The following is a 25904-nucleotide window of genomic DNA, read 5'->3' on the forward strand; positions in this document are numbered from 1 at the left end:
CTTCTCCAAGCCAAGGCAGCCTGCAGCTCAGCGAATGCATTTATAGTTAAAGTTGCTTTCTTTCCACCTCTCTCCTCACTACATTTGTCTTCCTGTCTGTCTTGTGGCTCTCAAACATCTGACATTAATTCTATGTGGCTCTTATGTTAAGCAGGTTTGGCCACCCCTGCTCCAAAGACTTGCGGAGACTTTCAACACATCCTAGGGAAAACTTGACCCTGCCAAGTAAATGTGCTCTGTTCCCATGCTGAGGGTCAGGAACCAAAAGCGAATCATGACTCCCTTGCAGGTGGATTGTAAGGCCAGGAAGGAGGAGTAATCAGGTGAGCTGGAAAAGGAAGCTCTGGGAGGCTTAATGTAAAAATTGGGTTTGCTTCTGCTTTTCTTATTTATTTTTGCCCTCAAAACAGCTGATTCATGGTGATCCCACACTTTTTTTAAGGCAAGAGACGTTCAGAGGTGGTTTGCTATTGCCTGCCTCCCTGCCATGGCCCTGGTATTCCTTAGTGGTCTCCCATCCAAATACTGACCAAAGCCAACACCCTGCTTAGTTTCTGAGAGCTGACCTGATTGGGCTAGTCTGAGCTATCCAGGTTGGGGTTTGCTTTTGCATACATGTGGAAAATGTCTGAAACAAAAACTGTTGCTCAAATACAAACTTTATTCAGTGCTAACTGATGTGAGATTGTTGTGTTTTTTTGGTTGGAGAAGGGTACGCTAGTGTGGAGATTTTTTGCAAGTGTGACCCAAAAGTACGATCAAGTATTAACATGATTCTTGAAAAGAAGAGTGAGGTTAGAAGACAGGGCAGCTTCCACATGAAGTTGTCCTTGCAGCAGTCATTCCCACACAAACGCTCCTGTGTAGACGAGTCAGTCCAGTGTATGACTGTTTACCATATTTTGAAAAGCAAAAAAAAGGATATATTTCCCAACTGTCTATTGCAAACAAGTGATCACTGACAAATCTCATTTTAAATACTTCTACTCTCTCTCTCTCTCTCTCTCTCTCTCTCTCTCGGCTTGGCTTCGCGAACGAAGATTTAAGAAGGGTGCAATAGCCCACGTTTGCTGCAGGCTCGCTGGTGGCTGACAAGACCAATGTGGGACAGGCAGGTCCGGCCACAGCGGCTGCAGGGAAAAGTCTGATTTAGGGTTGGTCCTGTAGCAGTGCGATTCTTCCTCAATCTCCTTTTGTCCTCAAGACCAGCTATGCGTGCGTTCTCAAAGGAAGAGACAGCCTGGTGGATGGTGTGCCTCCATGCTTTGCGATCTGAGGCTAGGTCAGACCACTGGTGATGGTTGATGTGACAGGTGCTAAGGGATTTCTTCAAGGAGTCCTTGTACCTCTTCTTTGGTGCCCCTCTATTTCGATGGCCGGTGGAGAGTTCGCCATACAGGGCAATCTTGGGAAGACGGTGGTTTTCCATCCTAGAAATATGCCCTGCCCAGCGCAGCTGCGTCTTCAACAGCAGTGCCTCAATGCTGGTAACCTCCGCCCTCTTGAGGACTTCAGTGTTGGTCACAAAGTCACTCCAGTGGATGTTGAGGATGGTGCGAAGGCAGCGCTGATGAAAGCGCTCAAGGAGTCGCAGGTGATGACGGTATAAAACCCACGATTCGGAGCCGTAGATGAGGGTTGTCATCACAACCGCTTTGTAAACATTGATCTTTGTGCCTTTTTTCAGATGCTTGTTGCTCCACACTCTTTTGTGCAGTCGGCCAAAGGCACGGTTTGCCTTTGCCAGCCTGTTGTCAATCTCCTTGTCGATCTTGGCATCTGAGGAGATGATGCACCCCAGGTAGCTGAACTGCTGGACTGTCTTCAGAACTGATTCACCCACAGTGATGCAGGGAGGGTGATAATCTTCCTGGGGTGCAGGCTGGTGGAGAACTTCTGTCTTCTTCAGACTAACTTCTAGGCCGAATAGCTTGGCAGCCTCTGCAAAGCAGGACGTCATATGCTGCAGAGCTGATGCCGAGTGGGAGACGAGTGCAGCATCATCAGCAAACAGTAGCTCTCGGATGAGTTTTTCCATTGTCTTGGAGTCTGCCTTTAGTCGCCTCAGGTTGAACAGGCTGCCATCGGTGCGATAGCGGATGTATACACCATCGTCATCATCTAGATCTACTGCGGCTCTTTGAAGCATCATGCTAAAGAAGATCGTAAAGAGAGTTGGCGCGAGAACGCAGCCTTGCTTTACACCTGTGCCTATTGGGAAGGGCTCCGAGAGGTCGTTGCAGTGTCTGACTTGGCCTCGCTGGTCTTCGTGTAGCTGGATGATCATGCTGAGGAACCTTGGGGGACATCCTAAACGTTCCAAGATTTGCCACAGGCCTTTCCTGCTAACGGTATCGAAAGCTTTGGTAAGGTCGACAAAAGTCACATACAGAGCCTTGTTCTGTTCCCTGCATTTCTCTTGGAGCTGCCTGAGAACAAATACCATGTCAGTGGTGCTCCTGTTAGCTCTGAAGCCGCACTGGCTCTCTGGGAGGAGTTCTTCTGCAATGGTGGGCACCAGTCTGTTCAGGAGTATTCTGGCAAGGATTTTGCCTGCGATGGAGAGCAGGGTTATCCCCCGGTAGTTGGAGCAGTCTGACTTTTCCCCTTTGTTCTTGTATAGGGTGATGATGATTGCATCGCGAAAGTCCTGTGGTAATTTGCCTTGTTCCCAGCAGGTGACAAGTACTTTGTGAAGTGAGCTATGTAGTACTGTGCCCCCATGCTTCCAGATCTCTGGTGGAATTCCATCAACTCCCGCTGCCTTGCCACTTTTCAGTTGCTTGATGGCTTTAACAGTCTCTTCTAGGGTGGGGATCTCATCCAACTCTGTTTTCACCGGTTGAAGTGGGGTGAGGTGGATTGCTGAATCTTGAACGACGCGGTTGGCACTGAAGAGAACCTGAAAATACTCCGACCACCGGTTCAGTATGGATGCCTTGTCTGTGAGGAGCACTTGGCCGTCTGCACTATGCAAGGGACTCTGAGCCTGATATGATGGACCATATACTGCCTTCAGGGCTCGTTCTGAATGTCTCGAAGCTTGCGCTGGAGGTTGCTACATGCAGCACGAAAGGTTGCTTTTTTCCCAGGACAGGAGGGCTGAGCAAGATGTGCTTGGTAGGCAGATCTCTTTTTTGCCAGTAATTCTTGGATCTCTTGATTGTTCTCATCAAACCAGTCCTTGTTCTTCCTTGTGGAGAACCCGAGGACTTCTTCAGAGATCTGCAGGACGGTAGTTTTTAGGTGTTCCCAGAGTGCTTCTGGAGAAGGGTCTGTGGGGCAACTGGGGTCCTCAATTCTTGACTGGAGTTTTGCCTGGAAGGCAGCTTTAACTTCGGCTGACTGGAGGCTGCCAACCTGAAACTTCCTCCGAGGGATACCTCCTCTCCTGGGTGTGGGTTTAAAGTGAAGACGGAGATTGCAGCACCCCACCCCCACTTCTACTATATAATCTGTTATAATTGCTACTAACTAGGAATATTTCTAACCTTTCCAGCCCCAAAAGAGGCCGTTTTTAAAAAGAGACCAAAACACACACACACACAAGGACATGTCCTCTAAAAATCTGACATCTGGTAATCCTAGTATATGAAGAAGTGAGTGAGCAGTGGCTCATGAAAGCTCATGCCCATACATTTTGTTAGTCGTTAAGGCGCTACTGGGCCATTCTTGCTCTTTCCTACTGCTGCAATCAGACTATCACAGCTATCCATCTTGACAAGTCATGAATGACTGCTGAAAAATAGAAACAGGCCTTGAATTCAGCAGGAGCTCACAGGAGTGCAGCTTCTGAAATCTGAACCTTTCTGAGTGTTCCCTCTCCTCCTCCCCACCTACCTAACTTGTCTACTGAACAGCAGGTGCAGCTGCGTAACCATCCCTGGATGAGCTCCACCACCTATTTTTCTACAAAATGACCCCTGCCTATATCCAGCAATACATATACAAATCACTGTCATGTGAGATCCCGCAGAGCAGCACCACTACCAAGCAGCCGGCCGTGCTTCTCCAGAAGGGGGAGGATCGGGAAGCGAGGAGGGAAATCCCATCCATCCTCGCCGACTCTATCATCCCCTTCTCGTCTCAGCCTTTCCGTTCAAATGCCCGAAACAAAGCTTCGGCCACGGAGCTGTCAAATCCTAGAGCGGCAACTCCTTAGGCGCCCTCACACCTTCCGCTTGTCACCGGAAGTTCTCGCTGAGCGGCGCCCTCGCGTGCCTGTCTCCCTGTCCGCGCGGCGGTGGCGATGAACGGGCTAAGGCGAGCGTTGGGGCTGGGCCTCAAGGGCGGTTGCCGTCGCTGGCCCGTTGGAGGCCCGCGGGCGGCCCCCGGCGGCTTCTCTACCGTCCCGAGCGTGGAGCGGCCAATGAGGCGCCGGGGGGCAGGGGCTGTCATAGCAACAACCGCGAAAGACCCGCGTGAGGAACAGGAGGAGTTCGTGTTCCCCGAGTACGCCCCGGAGGAGCCGGACGCCGAGAAGCTGTTGAGGCGGGCATTCGAGGAAGAAGAGGAGAAGGAGGCGATCCCGCGGGTGCCCCGGGAACCCGGTCCGCTGCAGGCTCCCGACGACTTCCGTCCGAAGCCGCCCCGGCGGAGGAGGCCCCACAAGGCTCCGGGGACTTCGGACCCCTCGATACCGTCGAGCGGGGTGAGCTGCTCGGGCTGTGGCGCGGAACTACAATGCCGGGACCCTGCTTTGGCCGGGTTCCTGCCCAGCACCAAGTACCTGAGCCTGTTAGGGGAGCCGCCCCAACAACAAGGCAAAGAGCAGGGGAAGGCCCAAGCTGGGGAACACCCCGAGAAGACTCTGGAGGATGCCATCTGCCAGCGCTGTTGGTTGCTGATCCACCACCAGCAGGCTTTGCGGGTGCAGGTGACCCACGAGGAGTACCGCAGCGTGGTCAGCGACGCCGTGCGTAGCTCTCTCCGCCATGGCCGCCCGCCCCTGGTGCTCTGCATGGCGGATGTGCTGGACCTGCCCGACTCCCTCCCACCTGATCTCCCTGAGCTGGTGGGAGACCAAGCCAATATCCTGGTGCTGGGCAACAAGGTGGACCTGCTGCCTGGCGATTCGCCTGGGTACTTGAAGCGCCTCCAGAAGCGCCTGCTGGAGGCCTGCGCCCGTGTCGGCTTGAGCCAGCACCGTGGAGGCCCAAACCAGCGAGTGGTTGATGTGCACCTCCTCAGCGCCAAGACGGGCTACGGGGTGGAAGAGCTGATCTCCAAGATGCAGCGCTCTTGGAAGTTCAACGGGGATGTGTACCTCGTAGGGGCTACCAACACTGGGAAGTCAACCCTCTTCAATACGCTGCTCCAGTCAGACTACTGCAAGTCCAGAGCCTCAGATGTTATCAGCAGGGCAACCATTTCTCCTTGGCCAGGTCAGAGAGAACTGAGGAATTGCACTTACTATGTGTTTATTCTTTGAGGCCAATAAAGGGAAGGCAGTATGGAAGCTGGTGGCCGTTGGGGGTTGTTGCACTATCCTGAAGTGCAGGAAGTGGCCTGGAAGAAGCTTTTGGTGTTTCCTTGGGGTTCCCTACTCAGATGCTTACCAGGGTGAGCTGATTGTGCAGATAATGTGGTCTCACTGAGTTCTTTGGCACCGAAAAAACCCATGCATGCATGGTGGCAGCTTTTGAGAGCAGTGATTTAGATGGAGCAAGCATTTTCATGCAGAAATTCGAGTCTGTTGCAGAAAACACACCTCTTCTGGAGCTGATCATGCAGTCTCTAACAGCTTTGTAGTTGAAAAGGAGAACAGTAGAGGCTGAAACCCTGGAAATTCTTTGGAGTCATATGAGAGAACTGAATATTATTTGGCATGTCTGCAGTATTTTAGACCATGCAAAGTATTTCAGACATATTGTCTTATTGTTTCCATATTGTAGATCTTCAGCTGAGAATGGCCACCTGGGGAGCTTGTGGCAAAGGTGAAGTGAGAGAAGATTTGTAGCTCAGACTTTTGAGCACTACCCCAGCCCTCAAAGGTTGTGTGAGCATGCTGCAAGTTTGCCTTCCCCCACCCCATCACCTTTAGCAAATAAGAATCTGCCTTGACTACTTTTTACAGAAAATGTTTTAAAAGGGTAGTAAATATACACGTGGCTTCCAATAACAACCAGATGGGAGGGTTCTGTATACTGGAGAATAGCACAATAGCGGTTTAAGTTCTTACATTATAAACGACTAACAAATACACAGGTTGGCAGCTCTTGAGGACTTGCAGTGCTTGTACAGTGCTAGCTTAAAGAGGGAAGATTCCCTGTTTATTTTGCAGGCATTTGGAGATGAGCCATCAGCCCTTGGCTCTGTTTAGGATTGGCCTGACCTGACCAAAGGAGTCATTTTTTCAAAATTTCCCCAGGCTGGCTGCATGAGTCATACCTTATCACACTCCCAGTGTCATTGAGAGTGTAACAGTATTCACATGTCTGTTCCTGTACCTCTGATTTCCCAAATTCCTGTATCCCGATGTGCTCCCTTATACCTAATCTGGCTGTCCTGAATGCTGAAATGGCAGCATCCCTGTCATTGGGACCCTGAAAGACTACTTCTAAAGCCCCTGCCCTACATGCAGGTCCTAGTATCTTATCTACAAAGCTGTTGCTTTAAATTAGGAGCCCACATGTCAGGAAAGGGTTATAGTACCAGCTCTTATCATGCTCAGAGCCACATTAGAATGTTGAAGGAGAATTTATAATACATCTGAGGATTACAACTAGACAACGACATATTCTGAACCAGGGAACTGAATTTTGATTACTGGCAACCACTTCCCTAAATCATTTGCAATGCTGGAATGTTACTGTTTTTTATATTTGACTGGCCTAGTAGTTAATGTGTCCCATCATATTGTTTGTACACGTTTATGTATGGACAACGTAACTGTAACATACAAGATATTCTTGAGATGTTGGCAATCATTGCAGCCAGTTAGAAAAGTGAAATTCAGGTCTTGCATGCCACAGATATTGCATGAGAAGAGCAAAACTCAGCCCAGTGGTACTCAATTTGCTGTAGAATGCATCTTGCAGTACTGTTTGAATTCTTCTCCTAGCACTTCTACAGTCATTTGTAGAATTGGTGTAACAAGGGTTCCGCAGCAGGGTGCCCACAAGCTTTTCAGGAAATAGGCGGGCTTGTTACTGGCTGGCCTCATTCAAATGAATGGGTTTTCCACTGCTGAAGCCACTTGTATATTTACTACTTTTAAAACACACTTTCTACAAAAGGCAGGTGGTTATTTGCTAAAGATGGGGAGGTAAACTTGAAGCATGCTCTGACAACCAACATTTATTTGAGAGCTGGTGTAGTAGTCAAAAGTCTGAGCTACAAAATCATCTCTCGGTGGAGGATCCTATCTACAAAATGGAAACAGTGGCTGTATACAGCCATTGTAGTATCAGGATAACTGGTAGGCACCTGCACTTTCCTTAGTGATTCCATTTCACTATCTGGTTGTCCTTCCTTTTAGTCCCTCTTTTCTTTTCTCTCCTCCTCAGGATTTCATTCATGTATTATTCTCCTTCTAGGTTTTTTTTTCAAAGTAAGAGGGACATATTGTGTTTAGCTCTGCCTTCTATGGCAGCCATTTTTGGTCCTTCTCCGCCTCCTGCAGTAGCCATTTTGAGGTGGCACTCACCACCTCCTCTCAAAATTCCAAAGTTGCCTGCAAACTCCAAAAGGTTGGGGGGCCTCTGTTGTAGCAGAGATTTTTCTCTTCTGCTCAACAGGTTTAGTCCGTGGCCTGCAGGCGTAATACTGCCTTTTCAGCTTGCATGGTATAAGAGCTGACAGAGTCCCTACAGCAAAAAGTCTGCTTGATCAGACCTTGGGATGGAGAAGAATTGGACACTGACATCTTGGTTCACTTTCCACTTGGGACGTTTTGCAGTAGAAACCCACTGCTTGTTGGAGATGCATGTTAGAGAAAACCTCAAGTCAAAAAGCAACCAAGGTTTTAAGGCAAGGTATTCTTCAGTAGGAACTTTGAGAAGCATTTTTAATTATTGTTATCATTCCTGACTAGCTGTTTCAGCTGGATACACAGCATAAGACGGGGGTGGCCAACGGTAGCTCTCCAGATCTTTTTTTGCCTACAACTCCTATCAGCCCCAGCCAGCATGGCCAATGGCTGGGGCTGATAGGAGTTGTAGGCAAAAAGACATCTGGAGAGCTGCCGTTGGCCACCCGTGGCATAAGAGATATGATCCTTGTAGTAATAGAGCTTGGAGACTAAAGAAGGATTCATAGAACCCTCTAAAACTAGTGATTACAGCTCTGATCCATCCAGCTTTTTAAATCAATCTTACTCAGTTCATTTTCTTACTAGAGCTCCTGTCATACATGGCTTTTGTCCATGCAGGTCCCTTGACTCCAGCACATCCTTTTTGGTACTTTGGGGTGGAAAAGTTGGTTGGATCCAGTCTTAAATTTATCAAAGCATATAGCCATGTGTATTCTCATTTGAGTAAATAGTTTGATAATATTGAGAGTTGCCCAAGGTAATCCTTTTTATTTCAGTAAAGGTATGTTCAAATAGGTGCTCAGTTGATTTTTGTGTGTGTGTTCCTTAATTTAGTAACGAATGGAACTTGTAGGCCTACATTAAAGATGTGTTTTACAGTAGAAGCAACCAATGTGCATACGTGTTTTTGTTTATTACACATTACGGGGGGGGGGGGGAGGAAATATCTGTGGCACCATGAGCTGCTTGGAATAAGGATTGGATAAAAAATCAAATAAAGGGTGTTTCTCATAATTGCTGTAGAATCTTGATCCTATACTGATTTCATATATGTGGAATTTTTCCGTTTATTTTCCCAGGAACTACTTTAAACCTGCTGAAATTCCCAATTATAAATCCTACACCTTACAGAATATTCAGAAGAGAAGAAAGACTAACAGCAGATGCAGCAAAAACTGAGGAAGACCTCACTGAAGATGAGCAGAATCATCTGAAAGCCCTCAAGAAGCAAAGCTACTTGATTGGTGTGTATTTTTGGGGAATGATACAAGTGCTCCCCCATTCAAATTTAATTATGATATCGTTATCATTATAGTATCTGAGAGACCCAGGTTTAAATCTCCACTCTGCTTTGGAAGCTTGCTGGGGGACTTTGAGCTCTCAGCCCAGCCTACCTCACAGGGTTGTTGTGAGGCTAAAACAAGGGACTGAGAATGATGTGACCCACTTTGAGTCCCTGCTGTGGTGAAAAACTGGGTATAAACTGGGTAAATTAAGTAATTTCTAGCATCCATGACACAATCTTTGTAATAAGACAGCATCTTTGTAATAAGACATGTGCATCCATCCAAAGCATTCTTGTGCATTACCTTCTAAAGTTGCACTTGGACATCACATGTAGATACCAGTTTAAGGAAGAGTGTGACTTCTCTTCTCTTCCTTGCTCCTCCCTTTTTTCACCAGTGCTCATATTGTGACTTACAAATACAGACATGCAAGTTAATCGAAGTAAGATCTCTTCTCACACGCACACACTAACTAGGATCCTACACCAGGGTTCGGTCTAAGTTTAGAATATTGGTTAGTTGGAGAAAGAGGAGGAGACAAACTTGAGTTTCCAGCATGGTGTAGCGGTTATGAGTAGCAGGCTGTAATGTGGAGAACCGGCTTTGATTTTTCCCATTCTTCCTCCACCTGAAGCCTGCTGGGTGAACTTGGACCAGTCACAGTTCTCTCAGAACTCCCTTGGCCTTACTTGCCTCACAAGGTGCCTGTTGTGGGGAGAGGAAAGGAGGGTAATTGAAAGCTGCTTTGAGACTCCTTCAGGAAGAGAAAAGTGAGATATAAAACCTGCTTTTCTTATCAGCACAAAAAGGTCAGGGGGAGGACAGAAGCAAGCAAGCCCGACAATACGCTGGCATTCATCCATGTTCCCCCTTAACCCCAGTTCGGTGTGATGTCTGAATGCTGCCTAAGATCGAGTGAAGGGCACATCCTGTGAATGTGTAGCTTATTGTGGTTATTGTGGTCTGCCATAGTTATTTAAAAAATCAGTATCAAAAGTACATGCAGCTCCCTGTGTCTCCTTTTGATCTAAGGTTGTTGGCTGCCAGGTGGGGAATTAGAACTGATCTCCAGGCAATGGAGATCAGTTCCTCTGAGGGGAAATGGCTGCTTTGAAAGGTGAACTCTATGGCATTACAGCTTGCTGAGGTCCCATCCCTCCCCAAGTCCCTCCCTCCTCAAGTTGCACCCTAGACTTGCCAGTCTCCAGGTTGAGCCTGGAGATCTCCGGCTATTACATCTTATCTTCGGTCAGTAGAGATCAGTTCCCCAGGAGGAAATGGGTGTTTTGGAAGGGGGACTCTGTAGCATTGCACTCTGCTGAATTCTCTCCCTTTCCCAAATCCTGCCTTCCCCAGACTCCAACCCCAAATCCCCAGGTATTTCTCTGCTCAGGTCTGGCAACTCTGCTCCATTCTCCCAGATCTCCAGGTATTTTCCAACCTAGAACTGGCAAACCTGTTTTGATCTTTTGAGGTTTGTAAAAAAAATCCCTAAATCTCAATCCAAACCAACCCAAACATTTGTTTGCAGTGCACTTTGTGACTCACCACTGGAAGTTTCCTGAAAGGTTTGAGCACCAGTCCTGTGTATGGAGTTCAGTCTGTTTTAGTTCAGAAGGCCCCATGTGGATTCCTAGTAAAGTCAGCTGTAATGGCAACATGTTAGCAGCATGCCAGGTTATTGTATGTGATAGAGGGATAGGAACAAATGCATTACCTTCACAGCCTCCTCCTGGAAGTTGGGAGGATAATGCATGTATTAATCTCTCTATCACACAGATACTGACCAAATTTGCAGAATTGTTTTATTTCAAGAAGGTAGCCTGTGAGGTTGTTATCACGCCATAATATTCCCAGCCAGTTTTCCCCTTGTTTGCATATTTTCCTTGAGTTGTAGGATTTGAGGATAAATTCTTCAGAGAAGCTTAGCTTATTTTTTCTGCATCTTTTCTCTCATGGCCATACATTTAGCTAATAGCTCCTGAGTTTCTTTGTTGTGCCAAACCTCACTCTCAGGTTCTTCTTCCACACTAATTCCTTACAGTTGGTTGTTCTCCCCAGATGCAGGAATCAAACGGTCTTTCAGTGAAACAGAACAAAGTTTGAGTCCTGTGGCACCTTTGAGACCAACAAATTTTTATTCAACGTATAAGCCAGGGGTGGCCAAACTACGGCTTGGGAGCCACATGTGGCTCTTTCACACATATTGTGTGGCTCTTGAACTCCCTGTTGGCTGGATTGAAGAAGGCAGTTCTCTCTTTAAATCATTTTTCAAAGCCAAGCCAGCTGACAGCTTAGAGCAGGGGCAACCAACGGTAGCTCTCCAGATGTTTTGCCTACAACTCCCATCAGCCTCAGCCAGCTGGGGCTGATGGGAGTTGTAGGCAAAAAACATCTGGAGAGCTACCGTTGGCCACCCTTGGCTTAGAGAACGCATTTAAAGTTAAAGTTGCTTTCTTTACATCTCTCCCTCCCCCATCTTCCTTCCTTCTCTTGCAGCTCTCAAACATCCGATGTTCATGTCTTGTGGCTTTCAAACATCTGATGTGTATTGTATGTGGCTCTTACGTTAAGCAAGCTTGGCCACCTCTGGTATAAGCTTTTGTGTGCAAGCGCACTTCATCAGACACAGTCTGAAGAAGCATGCCTGCACACAGAAGCTTATACCTTGAATAAAAATGTGTTAGTCTTAAAGGTGCCACTGGCTCAGTTCTGCTACCACAGGCCCAACACAGCTGCCCACCTGAATCTGTCCTTCACTGTCCTTCCTTTCCACTGTCCATGGGAAAGGTGGTACAATAACCAGCCTGTTTTAAAACTTGTGGATCAGGAAATACCTTGCCCATTGCCCATGCAGCTTAAAAAGAAAGGGTCCACCCAGAATGAATTTGGTAGCTTTACTGAATCATATTTTTCAAGGCTTGGAGTACTATAAGTCCAGGCTAGGAAAAATATAATTAGGATTGCATTAGGATTTCTTTATTTTGTATACTCCTGTTTGTGTGTGCTCTCTCCCCACCCCTCCTTTTCTCTCAGTTACACTTGGATTCTCTAAAATTGCATTTGAACTCTTGTCTAAATAATGCTCTCTTTCCACCACCACCCCTCTCACCTGCTTTGGATCGCTGAGTGAATTCACAGTCGGTAGGTTCTAGGCTGGCTGTGGTCATCGATGAGGTGTGAAAAGATGGCAGAGCTTTTGTATGATCCTCTGGGGCAGCCCAGGCTTTGCATGTGGGTTAATGCCCCCGATTATTTTGCAGCCGGGGGGGGGGGGGGGAGTTGTATTGCTCCACTGTCCATGTGCAATCCAATCATGACAGATGTGCTTTGAACATTTGAAAAGGCCATATAAAGGCTATGGGATTTTGAAGTAGGATGCATTTGAAAATGCAATATAAACATTGAGTGCTAGCAAAGTAAGAGGCAGCAGTAAAAGACTAGCCATGCATAGGGCAGACGCAGAAGGAGGAACTTGTCCTGAAAACTAAATCCAGATGTTAGATCTTTCTTGTAGAGCTGCAGCCTCCAGAATGCCATGGGGCGGGGAGGAAACTCAGTTGAAGAAACTATGACAAATGGGGTGTATGTTTTCCCTCTTGATGCAGGAAGAGTTGGAAGAACCTTTAATCTCTTGCAGAAGTTGAGAAAAAACTACGAGATCGACTTTGATGCCGAGGCGCTCTCTTTCGGTTCTGAGGAAGAACCTGTGGTTCCATCCAAAACCACCAAGAAAGCTGAACTCTCATACAATGAAGTGAAAGACGCCCGCTGGTTTCATGACACACCAGGAATTATAAGAGAAGGCTGCGTAAGGACCTCTTCTGTTTTCTGACGAGTTTCGTGTGCGGGAGAAAGAAGCAGGGCAGCACTTGATCCCCAGTCTGGCAGCTGAAGATAAGGCCTTCTTTGTTCCAGTCATCATTTTCATAGAATGCACCATCTGTGCATAAATTTGGCACCTGGCTTAAACAGTTCAGGCCCAATGCAGAGAAGAGGCTGCTTCTCCCCCCCCCCATCCCCCCAATGTCCCACAGCATCTCCCAAATTAGTGAAAAAGCTCCCTTCATTATACTGTGTGTGTACCTGGTTTGTACAATGATGTGTAGAAAAATGTCCTCTGCTGTTATGGGGACTTGTGGTCCTCTAACAAGTTGGTCTACATGTGCATCTTTTCAAGCTCACCAGACTCTGCTTCTGCATGATTATAAAAAATCCACACAGCCCCGTGGCGCAATCCGCACGTGGTAAGCTGCAGTCTAAGCTCTGCTCACAACCTGAATTCAATCCTGGTGGAAGCTGGGTTCAGGTAGTGGGCTTGAGGTTGACTCAGCCTTCCATCCTTCCGAGGTCAGTAAAATGAGTACCCAGCTTGCTGGGGGGAAAGTGTAGAGGACTGGGGAAGGCAATGGCAAACCACTCTGTTAAAAAGTCTGCCGTGAAAACATTGTGATGCGATGTCACCCCAGAGTCGGAAACGATTGGTGCTTGCTCAAGGGACTGTCTTTACACAGAAATCTAAAATAGCAAGAATGAATTTTTCAAACAATCTTTGGAAGCGTGCCCTGTGTGTGCTTTTATTCATCTCTGTTATGTCTGTGCACAGCAGATTGGAACCTGCTACAGAGAAAGCAGAGCCTTTTGCTGCTTTGCAGTCTCCAGTGTGATTGTGTAGGAGAGGCCTTGTACACAAATAAACCTGACAAAGCTTAGCAGCCAAAGCAACTGCTGTAACCTGCGTATAATACTTTTTTATTACATGAGGCTATTGCTGATAGGCATGGCTTTACTGTGGCAGGGCTCCAATAGTGATGGTCTTCTGGTAGAATAAGTGCATACTTCAGAGCCACAGATCTGAGGCAGGCCTTCGTGGCCCTGATTGGGCAGAAAGGCAAGATAAATAAATACTCTACTCCCGCTCCTTGAGTTCTACTGGAACCCAAGTGCTTATTTGCCTGTTTTCAAAATGACTAATGCAACATGGGCAGCTGGATTCAGATTTTCTTTGTCCCTGAACAGGCTTGATAGAGCCTGCCTAGGAAAATTTGCTAAGGCAGCTGAGCATAGGTGGTGTGCATGGTTCCTCTGTTACACCAGCTGTGGAGAATCTCTTAATCGATGGTGGGCTTTGTGTTGTTGTTTTTTTAAGAAATCCTAGGCTTGCTTTTGCCTGGCCTCTTGTGATATACTCTAAAATAATTTGATTGAATCTAAGACTATTTTCAAAACGTAAGGAATGTCAGAATGCTTTCCACTGGTCACACGATCCCGGGAAAAACTGCTTGCTAAGTAGCTAATCCGAATGATACCTAGTGAGGTATCAGTTCTGAGCGGTGGCCTGGATTTTTTGCAGACCAAATCATCAATTATTTTTGTCCTGACCAGACTGACTTCAAACGGATGTTGGGTCATGCCTGTGGGTATTCAGAGTAGGCAGTTTGCGTATCTCATCCGCATCGTATATTGCACATTGTATTTTACCGTTTGTTGGGGTATATCCATTTTTGATCTTTGTTGGGTTTTTTAGTTTCTAGTTCTACTTTCCAGAGTCTCTGAGGTTAGGGTAAGTTAGAAATGATATACTTGGAAGTATTTTGTGATCTGGCAAAACGAATCCTGTCCCAAAAGTGTAACCAGGTGTCCAGCCCCAGTAGATGGAGGAGATCCAGAGCAAGAAAAGAGGATAGCAACTTTCTTGACAACTGGAAGTACGTTTTATATGTAACTGAACGCGGCAGCCTCAGAATGCCGAGAAATGCCAGGTCACTTTGGAAACCAAAAGATCGCAAGAAAGTAGGGGGGGGGGGGAGTCTGCAAAGAAATGAAATTTCTAATTAAGGCTGGTTAATGAACAGCTTGTTAGCACAAAGCACATCTGCTTACTTCAAAGCAAGACAACTTTTTTTTTTTTTAAATTCCCACAGCTTTCCACTGGGTCTAGTAATGACGAAGGGATTGGCACTTAAGGGCTCCCTGGGAAATAAATGGCAGGGCTTTGAACCGCTTCACAGGGAGTGGCTATTGATTACACTGAGTTCTTTTGTTTGAAGCCTTCCGAAAGGGACAACAAGTTGAGTGAATTGGTAGAGTGAATGGAGCTCTTGGTGGCATAGTCATTTCCAATAACTGGGCCTGCCTATGATTGTATTTGGAGCATGCTGAGCAGGACAGGGACGTCACACTTCAAAATTCTCACCCTTTCAGAATTAGCTGTTCCTGGCTGGAGACAGTGTAAGAACAGCTGTGCTGAGTCAGCCCAAAGATCCATCTTGTCCCAACATTCAGTGTTGCGCACTATCTAACCAGATCCCCCTGAAAATCAGCAAGCACAGCCTGGAGATTAAAGGCTCCCATTGCCGTTGCCCTTCTCTGCCCTCCCAGCACTGATATTCAGAAAGACAGCTGCCTCCGAATGCAGAGGTTCTGCTTAGTAGCCCTGAGACCCATTGATGGGCCTATTCTCTGTGAGTCGAATTTACTCCTCTCTTTTGCCAATGTGACATTGTGCCAGTGTTGTATGAGAGAGCTTAGTCAGTTTAGCCCTTCTCCTCTTCGAACACCAGGAACTATGCTAAGCAGAGTTATGTCAGCATGGCACCAGCGTTACACTTACCAAGGAGGATTGGGTTTTTTTTTTAAAGGTAATAAATTGAAGGAGGGGAGATCAGTGTACACTCCTTTGGGTCCCCATTTGGGAGGAAAGCAGGGTATAAATGAAGGAAATAAACAAATGAAATAGTTATATGGGTAATTCAGTGCCATTGGATGTAGTGATGGCCTCGAGCATCGATAGCCTAAAAAGATTAATTGAAGAGAAGTCCATCAGTGACTGCCAGACATGGGAGAGTACAAAAATCCCTTCACATTCAGAGGTATCAGTCCTCTAAAACCAAATTCTAGGAAGCAACATCAAGGGAAGGCCATGGCCTCTTTTCCTTGTTTACTGGCTCCCTAAGGCAGTTGGCTGGCTACTGTGTGAGATAGGGCGCTGGATGAGATGGACCACTGGTCTAATCCAGCATGGCTTTTCTTGTGTTCTTAAAGAATTGGAACTTGACACCTTGGGCTACTCCAGCTGGTAAAGCAAGACCAGGTGGTTGCTGGGTTAGTCCTGCAGTTTTGCAGGCATTGGCTATGATCCAAATAAGCTCTGTGTGCAGATGCAGCAGGAACCTTGCAGGCATCTGGGGCTTTCTCCAGCATTTGTCATCTCAGAGCCAAACCAGCCCACAAAATCCCTGCTCAGCCAGGAAGTTCCCAGTGTGGCCTTGGGCAGTAACTGCCTCTGTCTAACAAACCTCCCAGCCCCAGGTAGTTGGTGGCTGGACTATCACTGTGAGCTCCTCTTAGAAAGTTGGCAGACCAAGTGCAGGTTGATACTGAAGGAGCTACTTGAAACATGTTCCAAGATTTGGGCCTGCCCAGTGGAATGCTGGTTTTTTGAAGAGCAGATGGCTCATGCCATATCACAAGGTAAAAGCGCCCCTCCCCTCCCTTTCAGGAACAGTTTGCCATTCTTTATTGGAATGCTGCAGTATGTGAAACAGCACATTCAAGGGTACTTTCAATTTCTGAACCAGTTGCAGTTCTCAGTAAGCAAATACAGGTGAAAACCATTTGTTGCCTTGTCATTACCCTGTAGAGAGCTGCAGCTTCCTTGCATTCCTGTGCTTTGCTCCTTTGGCTTTAAGCCATTCTATATTGTTCTCATTGATTCATATTTAGCTAACCTGCCCAGCGTTCTAGCTGCTGAATAACATTCAGGTGGCAAGTGCTGTCCTGCCATCAGTGACCTGAGAAGTGTTATTGTAATCACACCTTTTCCCTCGCCCAGCACATTTCAAATAATTTTATGCTTTATGTTGCTGTACAGCTGTTCAAGATACTCCTCTTTTTTTTGCTAGAAAATAGGTACATTTGCCTTGAGTCATCTATAAATTTGCCTCTGCTTTCGTGTTTAGGTTTTAAGCCTCCTAAATGAAAAGGAAGTCAAGCTTGTCTTGCCAACCTACGCCATCGTTCCAAGGACATTTATCTTGAAACCTGGGATGACCTTGTTCCTGGGTGGATTGGGGCGCATTGATTATGTACAGGTAAGGGACTGGTGGGGGTAGTTATTTATCAAGGTATTATCTGCATTCAAGAGGGCTTTTTTGCAGAGGTAATAGGACTGCACTGTACAAAATGGTACACAAGCTCACTTAGGTAATAAGAGCAGGGACTGTGGTCTATACTGCTGTATATAGCTGATTGCAAGTAGGATCCTGTTATGTAATTTCTGTACCACTTTCTGTAGAACAGCTACAGTGCGGCATCTACCTGTTAATTCTTCTCTCCCTCCTCCCCATCTGGCCTGTACAGGCACAGCCTCTGTTTGATGAAATGGAGCTTTGCTACAGCCTCCAAACAGGACAGGCCTGCTTTGTCATAAGCACATCTGAATTTGTTCATAGCACATCATCAGAGCTGCGTGGTGTATCCTCTGCTGGAAGATCACACAACATGGAATATTTCTTCCTATTGTTGCATTGCAGTAGCCTCCCTCAGAAGCTAAGCCACTGCCCCCTGGTGGTGATGGAGAGCTACCAGACAGCTTTAAGGTTAATTTGTTTGACTACATTTAGTATATCCTGTGTTCCTCCCGGTGGTCTTGTGACAACCGTGTTCCTTCAATCCAGGCCAGTGTTTTAGACTGCCCTAGTCCACACCAGAACTTGGGGTGGGCAGGAGCAAGGAGGAAAGAAGTTGTATTCACTGTAGCTCCAGGCAGAGAAAGGACTAGACTTTTAAAACTGTGCTCCTGTCTGAAAGCTGCCTCATAATTCTGATACCAAGCGTTAAGAACACAACACTCCGCAATGGGGACCCAAAGCTGCTTCCGTCATTCTCACCTCCTCCATTTAATCCTTAACAACAACCCTGTGAGGTGGGTTAGGCTGCAAGGATGCGACTGGGCCGAGGTCATTCGGCACATCCAATCTGCTAGTTCTCACCTCAGTACACTAGATCCTCATCCAACATTCTAACCACTACTTCTGAAGTGCTGGATTGTTTTTGCAGCCTGCATTCCAAGTCATTATCAGCCTCCTTTCCTCTTCAGGGAGACCGGTCCTCTTGGTTTACCGTTGTGGCCTCTAACCTGTTGCCCATACACGTCACGCTGGTCGAGAAAGCTGATGACATCTATCAGAAGCACGCGGGCCATAAGTTGCTGAAGGTAAGGGCAGCCCTGCCTGTTCATCATTTGGAGACCTTGAGGGCAGATGCCTTGTGATCTCTCTCATTTCACAGCCATTCATCGTGGTGCCTCTAGGGCCCAGCACAAGGCAAGCTTTGTTCTGCTCTCCGCCAGCACTGTGGCTCCCTTGTCTCAGGCGAGTTCCTCCTATCTTGGTGGTCTTCTCCTGTGTAAGAAAAGAAAAGAATACTTTGCATTGTGTTTGCTTCTCATTGGCTTTCTTGAAAGTAGACGGTAGAAGTGGAACACTTTCGGTGTGTTTGGATGCAACAAGGTTGGCCCCTCTTAAAATCACACCTCTTAGAATGGATACAAGCTCCTTTGTAGATTTAAAGTTATTATTGTTAATAGTTTTTATAGCTTTAAGCACAAAGGCCGCACCATCTGCATTTGAAATACTGGAGAGGAACAGTGGAGTGCCACAAAGTCACCAGTGTTCCCTCTGATTTTTCCCCCCCTGCTGTGTGGAGCAGTTCACATCCTGAGCAGAACAGAACAGCTGTCATCTTAAAATAGTAGGAGAAACAATAAACTGTGTACAAAAAAAAAATAAGTATTCTAAACTTTAATGGACTCTGCATCAATTTCTTAAGTACTTTAGAGATACCAAATCACACAGTAAGAAACAGTTTCATGTGGGAAGGTTCCACTACAGAGAAGCAGCAGTCCTTTTGTACATATAGTCCCATTCGCAAGTCTTTACATTTTTCCAAATGCTCTGTGTGGAATCCAGCACTCCTTTTTGATGGTATGGCTCCAAAGGAAAAATAGTGTTTCTCACGTGTCAGTCGACTTCAGATCACGTTTCGCATTAGAATGCTTTTTCAAGAGCCTCGCTGTTCCATAGTATTCACAATTGGACGTCAAATCAAAAATTCTTATTGCGTTTCCATTAGGCACAAGCTCAAGCATCTTAAAAATCGTCATCTCAATCATCGTCTTAAAAATCATCATCTCAAAACAGGCAATGGGGAGTGCAAGTCCCTGCGCGACTCCAGGTTCCCGTGTTAATGAGCGGCCACTCACATGCCCGGCTTAGAGGGAACATTGAAAGCCACACAGCAGTTCTGTGTCTGATGTGGGATCTGAACCCAGCAATTCCATATCCAAGGTCCCCCGTCTATCTTCTATAGCACATAGCGCCACTCAGACCTTTCCTAAAAGTCTCAGATGATCTCCTACTGAATAGTTGGCAGCAGCGTTCCCTCTAAGCTGAGTCAGTGTGAGCTAGCTCACAGATTTTTAGCCTCCACCTCACACATTTTTGTCTTATCTCAGGAAGGATGACCCCAGAGCACAGTAGCTCACAATTTTAATGCCAGTTGCTCACAAAGTAGAATTTTTGCTCATAAGACTCTGCAGCTTAGGGGGAACATTGGTTGGCAGTGCAGCACATCATATTGAAACTGTCCAAATGAATGTTTGACCTCAAGCCAAGAGAAATCACTGAAGGCTTGTGTACATCTTGTTCCAGAGTAGTTGGTGAGACTGATTCAGGAGTAGGGTGGTAATAAATAGCACGAAAGTAAAGGTACTGTGGCCTGTACACTTGCTCATTATCTTGATCAGACAACTCTTCCAAGTGTCCATTATTTTTATTGTTTGAACTGGAGGCTTTTTTTCTGTCTTGTAATACAAGGTCCCCATAGGAGGCGAAGAGCGAATGAAAGATTTTCCGCCGCTTGTTCCTCAAGATGTAATGTTGGAAGGAGCCGGTGACGCTGAGGCAGTGGCTGACATCAAGCTTTCATCTGCTGGTAACTTCACCTTTTTCTCAAACATTCTCTTCCATAGGCTGCTGTCCAGTGGAATTCATCGTGTCAAATTCCTGAAGTGGATTGAATCTAGTATGATGCAGTGGTAGTAAGGTTTTGACACATATATATATGAACATATGAAGCTGCCTTATACTGAATCAGACCTCAGTCCATCAAAGTCACTATTGTCTACTCAGACTGGCAGTGGCTCTCCAGGGTCTCAAGTTGAGGTTTTTCATGCCTACTTGCCTGGACCCTTTTTAGTTGGAGATGCCAGGGATTGAACCTGGGACCTTCTGCTTACCAAGCAGATGCTCTACCACTGAGCCACCGCCCCTCCCCCACTGGACACGGGTCCTGATCTCCTCAGATCTCTTAACAAAATCATATTAATTACTGAACGCCAGGACTTTTTAGTGGGCAGTCAAGAGAGCCATTTCTGAAGGTACCTTGTTTTAGTGTTTGAAAAAGGGAACTAATTTGGCACGGCCTTGCTTTGACCAAGCAGAAAGCACCTTCTGTGATCAGTTCAGTGTTCATGATCATCTTCTTTGGACAAATTGCATGAAACTTAATATTTCTTCTCCACAGGCTGGGTTGCCGTCACAGCTCATTCTAACACCAAACTACATCTAAGATGCTACACTCTGGAAGGGACAGCACTGACCATACGGAAACCACCTCTGCTGCCGTACATTGTTCAGATCAAAGGGAAACGTGTGAGAAAAAGCGCAGTCTATAAGACTAAACAACCTCCTCCCTTTGTGGAGAATTTGGACAAGAATGTTAAAAAATCGGGGGAAACTGGCATCTAAACGGTAAGAAATTGCGGATAACAGAAGCTCTTGGGCATCACTTTACTCAACACGGCAAGGCTGCTTCCTGTTTTTAGAATGAGTAAACTCTTTGAGGGCTTAAAGACAGTGGGCCCTGCATCCCTGAAAGGAGGCAGTGGCTCAGTAGTAGAGTATCTGCTTTGCACGTAGGGAGTCCCAGGTTCAATCCCTGGCATCTTCAAGGAATCATTTAGGAGGGGATGTGAACAACCTCATCCTGAGACCCTGGAGAATCAGTCAGGGCAGACATTTGCCTTGACAGGCAAATGGTCAGCTTCAGTATAACATCGTTTCATGTGCTTTGGGAGACTCCAAGCATGAGAGAGCTCTCCGATTAACATATAACTTGTTTCCACTAAATTTTTATTATGGATTTTCAATAGGGATACAGAAGAGGAAAAGGGGAAAACATATAATATATGGGCAGTTTTACTAATGAATACTGAGGATATTTCTTATTCATTGTACAATTATATAAAGATAAAGGTTGTCCCCTGTGCAAGCACCAGTTGCAGACTTTTTACGGGGTGGTTTGCCATTGCCTTCCCCAGTCATGTACCAATCTTTCCCCCCAGCAAGCTGGGGACTCATTTTACCGACCTCGGAAGGATGGAAGGCTGAGTCAACCTTGAGCCAGCTACTAGAACCCAGCTTCCGCCAGGATTGAACTCAGGTCGTGAGCAGAGTTTGGACTGCAGTACTGCAGCTTTACCTCTCTGCACCATGGGGCTCTCTTATGTAAGAATAGCTTGGTCCAAATATATTAGCATAACATGAGAGCATTTCATGAGAAAGTGTGTGTGTATATATATAAATATAGGAATGTATAATGTAATGTGACTATTTAAAGATCCAATATAGCCTCCTATTAAAGCCTTTATATATATTTTTATATATATCTTATAATCTCTTATTTTCTTAACATTGTTATCCTGATCAATTTGATTTGTAGAATATATTTCCTTCACTAGGTTCAAAGTGCAACAACCAGCTCACTCAATCAATTTTCATAAAGCAGTTGAAATACAAGACATAAAATAAACAATATAATATAGGTAGCCTCATCAGGACCATTATGAATTTTTCATTCTATCATTTGTTATCATATACCAAACTACTAGCTACACATTTAATTATGGTCAGCACAGAAGTGAGCTTTGACCAGTTCTATTTCAGAATTTAACGACAAAAAGGTAAGTTGTGATAATCATAAAAAAAAACTTTCCAGTTGTTTTCAAATTCATCATTTGGTTTTTGGTTAATATAATTTGTCAATTTTGCCATAATTGTATATTCTTGCACCATCAATCCAGTTCTCCAGGGCTGGACACATAAATTGTTTTCACAAGACACTTGTCCATTTTTGGTTGCAAACAGCAGCTTCCAGCAGGGATTGCTTTCAAGACCATGCATGGATTTGGCTTTAAGGGAAGGCGCTGTGGCTCAGCAGTGGCTTGGCATGTAGAAGGTGCCAGGTTCAATCCCTGGCATCTCCAGTTAGGAAGGCCAGGTAGGAAGTGAAGTGAAAGACCTCAGCCTGAGACCCTGGAGAGCTGCTGCCAGTTAGAGTAGACAATACTGACTTTGATGGACCAGTGGATCTGATTCAATATAAGGCAGCTTCATGTGTTCATATGTTTGATATTGTGCTGTTTGTGTGGCAGTTTACATAGTTATCATTTGCATTTCTCATGCTGTTTCAGCAGACCAGCTTGGAGTCCTTTCCGTCTGATTTCCTTCACTTTGGTGAACGTTACTGGATGAGGAAGGATGGTCTCAGATAAAACTACAGCAAGCTTTGTACACAGAGAAACAAGCCATGGATGGCTATTGACCTGTAGTGGGCAGAAACATCATCGAGAAGGCAGGCAGCATCTGAACAGCCTTATTGTGGGGGAGGGGAATATCTTCTGCTTTCCTTTTTCCATTATGCATTGCATAGGAACTGACAGATCTAGCAAAACACATGCATTTTCAGTATTGTGTTTCACATGGCACTTTGCAAATGGAGTCCCATTGCCTTCTGAGAACTCATTCCTTGCTGCAGAAATGACTGGACCTGGCTGTTAAAAAAAAGGGTAGATGGGTGTCCAGGGAACTGTGGGGTGAAATCCAGAAGTTAAGGAATGGGGAGGCAAAGCCAAGATCCAAAAAGGAGTATGAGAGTGCAGGTGGACCCAAAGGGCTTCTGTTTCACAGCAGGTGAATCATTATCAGCTCTGGCCACTGTGAGAATGTGAGGCTTAAACTGAGCATGACAGCAGCTCAGGCGAAAGCACCTTTGCCTAGGACTTTCCATTTGCAAGTGACTGAGTCCCATGGGGAAACCATGCTTGCCTCAGCCAGTGTCACACTGAGTCAGTTCCGAAGGCCGAGCTGTGTTTTACTTTTGAATTGTGATTGCCCTCGAATAAAAATGGACTTCCAGAAGGAAGTATTTTGGAATATATATTTAAAAGCATTGTGTGCATTTGTAGTGAACTGGCAGCCAAATGATAATGCAAAATCAAGGCGTTGGCACATGTACACTTGTTGGTAAAAAAAGATTTGAAGCACACAGACCTCCAGTCGACACATAAGCCTTGCTGATACCCCAGGGAGTTAGCATTGGTCCTGTTACTCTTAGTGTCAAGGTAGTCCTTAACCTGTTTTCTGAAACACTGGGAAAGTGCCACCTGTGAGAAAGCATGTAGCTCATAGAGTGAAGCTGTTGATAGATTTACACAAAGGCAGTGTAGCTCCATTGATGATGAGAAGTGGGGTGCAGAGGGCACCATCTGTAATGCATGGTTGTCCCACTCCAATAAATTGTGTGTTGGGAGCATGATAAGTTCTGTGCTTTTTAAACTTGTTTATGTCCTGCCTTTCTCCCCATTGGGGGACCCAAAATGGCTTACACCGTTCTGCTGCTTTATCGCAACATAGCTGGGAGGTAGGGCGGACTGAGTGTCAGTGACTGGCCCATGGTCACCCAGCAAGCTTCAGTGGCAGGGGGGCGGATTTGAACCTGTGTTCTTCTTGTCTGACACTTTAATCACCGAACCACACTAACTCTTTATGTATACTGGGTTGTGTTTCACTTAGTGTAGCAGTATTTATTGTCCACGTATTTTTGACATGTGAAGCTAGCCTTGGGAATTTCTGTACCGAGTTACACACGGATGCTGGAGTTCATGACATTAAAGGCTGAACGTGTCAGCAGCGGCCTCCTATTGTGTTTGGATTGTCTGCTGGCAAAGACTCTAGTCTCATTCTGAGTGCTTGAAGACAAATCTGCAGCATCTCCAAATTGGGGGGTTTTTTAGTTCCTGAAAATACCACTTCACTGCAGACCTGCTTCAATATGAGAGGCCAGAGTGCTATAGGGCATACAGTTCTGAAATAGGAGGAAATGAGGCTCAGTGGCAGAGCATCTGCCTGTCATACAGAAGGTTCCAAGTTCAGCCCCCACCATCTCCAGCTAAAAATAACCAAGCAGCAGATAATGTGAAAGACCTCTGCCCAAAACTCTGGAGAACTGCTGCCAATCTGAGTAGGCAACACTGACTTTTCATAAACCAAAAGTTTGATTCAATATAAGGCAACTTCATGTGTTCATGTTAATCTGGGAAGCCAGGTTTAAATCCCACCTCAGCCTCACCTATCTCACATTTGGATAAGGTAAAGGAATGAGACAGTGATCTTACCTGAAGGTTCCTTCTCTTCAGTGGAGGAAAGTTATCCAGAAACTGATTAGACCACGCCTCTGCTCACTCAAATAGGGCTATTCAGGGCTTTGGTAGGAAAAAGCCCAGCAGGAACTCATTTGCATATTAGGCCACACCCCCTCGCACCAAGTCAGCCATAACTGCATTCCTATGTGTTCCTGCTCAAAAAAAAAGCCCTGGGGCTATTCAAACCTTTTGCCTGACCCCTATTGGAGGGATTCTAGGCTGACCTCTCCAATTCTGGATAGCCCTACAGCTCAGCAGGAGTCTGTGTTCCATCCAAGGTTTTTTTTAAGTCAGGTTTAAATCCCACCTCAGCCTCACAGCCTTGTCATTTGGATAAAATAAGGGAAAACCATGTACACTGCTGTATTAAGAAGTGGGCAAGATCAAAAGGTGCTAGATACAGTTAAAGACACAATGTGCTACTAATAGAACACCAACAAGTGTAGAAAGGTTCCCCTCAGCAAACATCTCCACTGGATGATCCAAGTAAGGACTGCCTTCATATCAGAGGTCCTGCCTCACAAAACCCTGCCCTCTGAGGCCAGATGGATGCAACCTGAGGAAGGGCCTTCTTTGTTGTGGTGTCAAGAGTATGGAACTCCCTCCGTAAAATTAATCTGTCTTCCTCTAGTGTTGTCTTCTGCCACTGGGTGAAGACTTTTGTGTGTGTGCCCCTAGTAACGGATTGGCTGCCTCGGTTTTGGTGTTGTGTCTTTGTCTGTTTTCAGTAAATCATTTTATATTTGCTGGGCTTGAGGGCCTTAATTGGGTGGAAAGGAAACATAAAGATGTCCAAAATAAATTCCCCAAAGGCAGATCATTGGCCTCCGCCCATCACCTCTGAGCCTCATCTGTTTGTGAAATTTCCTATGAACAAAATGCACACTAGGGAAACCTGTTGTTCAGCGCAAGTCTGCCCACCCACAGGAAGAAGGCAAACCAGGCAAAGGCACAGCTTACCTCTGTGACAATTGTTTGTTTGGCTGTTGGGTGGAACTGGGAGGCTGTGGCCCTTTCCCTCTGTCTCTTCTCCATCAGACTGCAAAACTGGAGGTGATAGGGAAAAAGCCAGACATTTGAAAGAAACTGCGGACTAGCAGCATCAGCATCTATGCAAGGGCTCTTCAAATGAGGATTGAGTTGGCATTAAACCATTACAGCGCAAACTATTCTGCAGTAGGCTGAGATCACAGATGAGGCTGCCTTGTATACCAAATCAGACCACCAAGGTCACAACTGTCGACTCAGACCAGCAACAGATCTACAGGGTCTCAGGCAGAGAGGTCTCTCGTATCAACTATTGCCTGGTCCTTTTAACATG

The 25904-nt window shown here is 46.0% G+C and overlaps 1 protein-coding gene across 1 annotated transcript; it reads left to right on the top strand.

Moving 5' to 3' along the window:
• Nucleotides 1-4218: 4218 nt before the first annotated feature.
• On the top strand, nucleotides 4219-23319 carry NOA1 (nitric oxide associated 1). Its single transcript, XM_060236935.1, has 8 exons — nucleotides 4219-5384; nucleotides 8833-8997; nucleotides 12648-12850; nucleotides 17001-17132; nucleotides 18140-18256; nucleotides 19917-20034; nucleotides 20626-20852; nucleotides 22577-23319. The coding sequence occupies exons 1-7, from the start codon at nucleotides 4250-4252 to the stop codon at nucleotides 20847-20849; spliced, it is 2094 nt and encodes a 697-aa protein (XP_060092918.1). The 5' UTR covers nucleotides 4219-4249; the 3' UTR covers nucleotides 20850-20852; nucleotides 22577-23319.
• Nucleotides 23320-25904: the final 2585 nt, after the last annotated feature.

This window comes from Heteronotia binoei, chromosome 4, assembly GCF_032191835.1.
Source record: "Heteronotia binoei isolate CCM8104 ecotype False Entrance Well chromosome 4, APGP_CSIRO_Hbin_v1, whole genome shotgun sequence".
Classification (NCBI taxonomy): domain Eukaryota; kingdom Metazoa; phylum Chordata; class Lepidosauria; order Squamata; family Gekkonidae; genus Heteronotia; species Heteronotia binoei.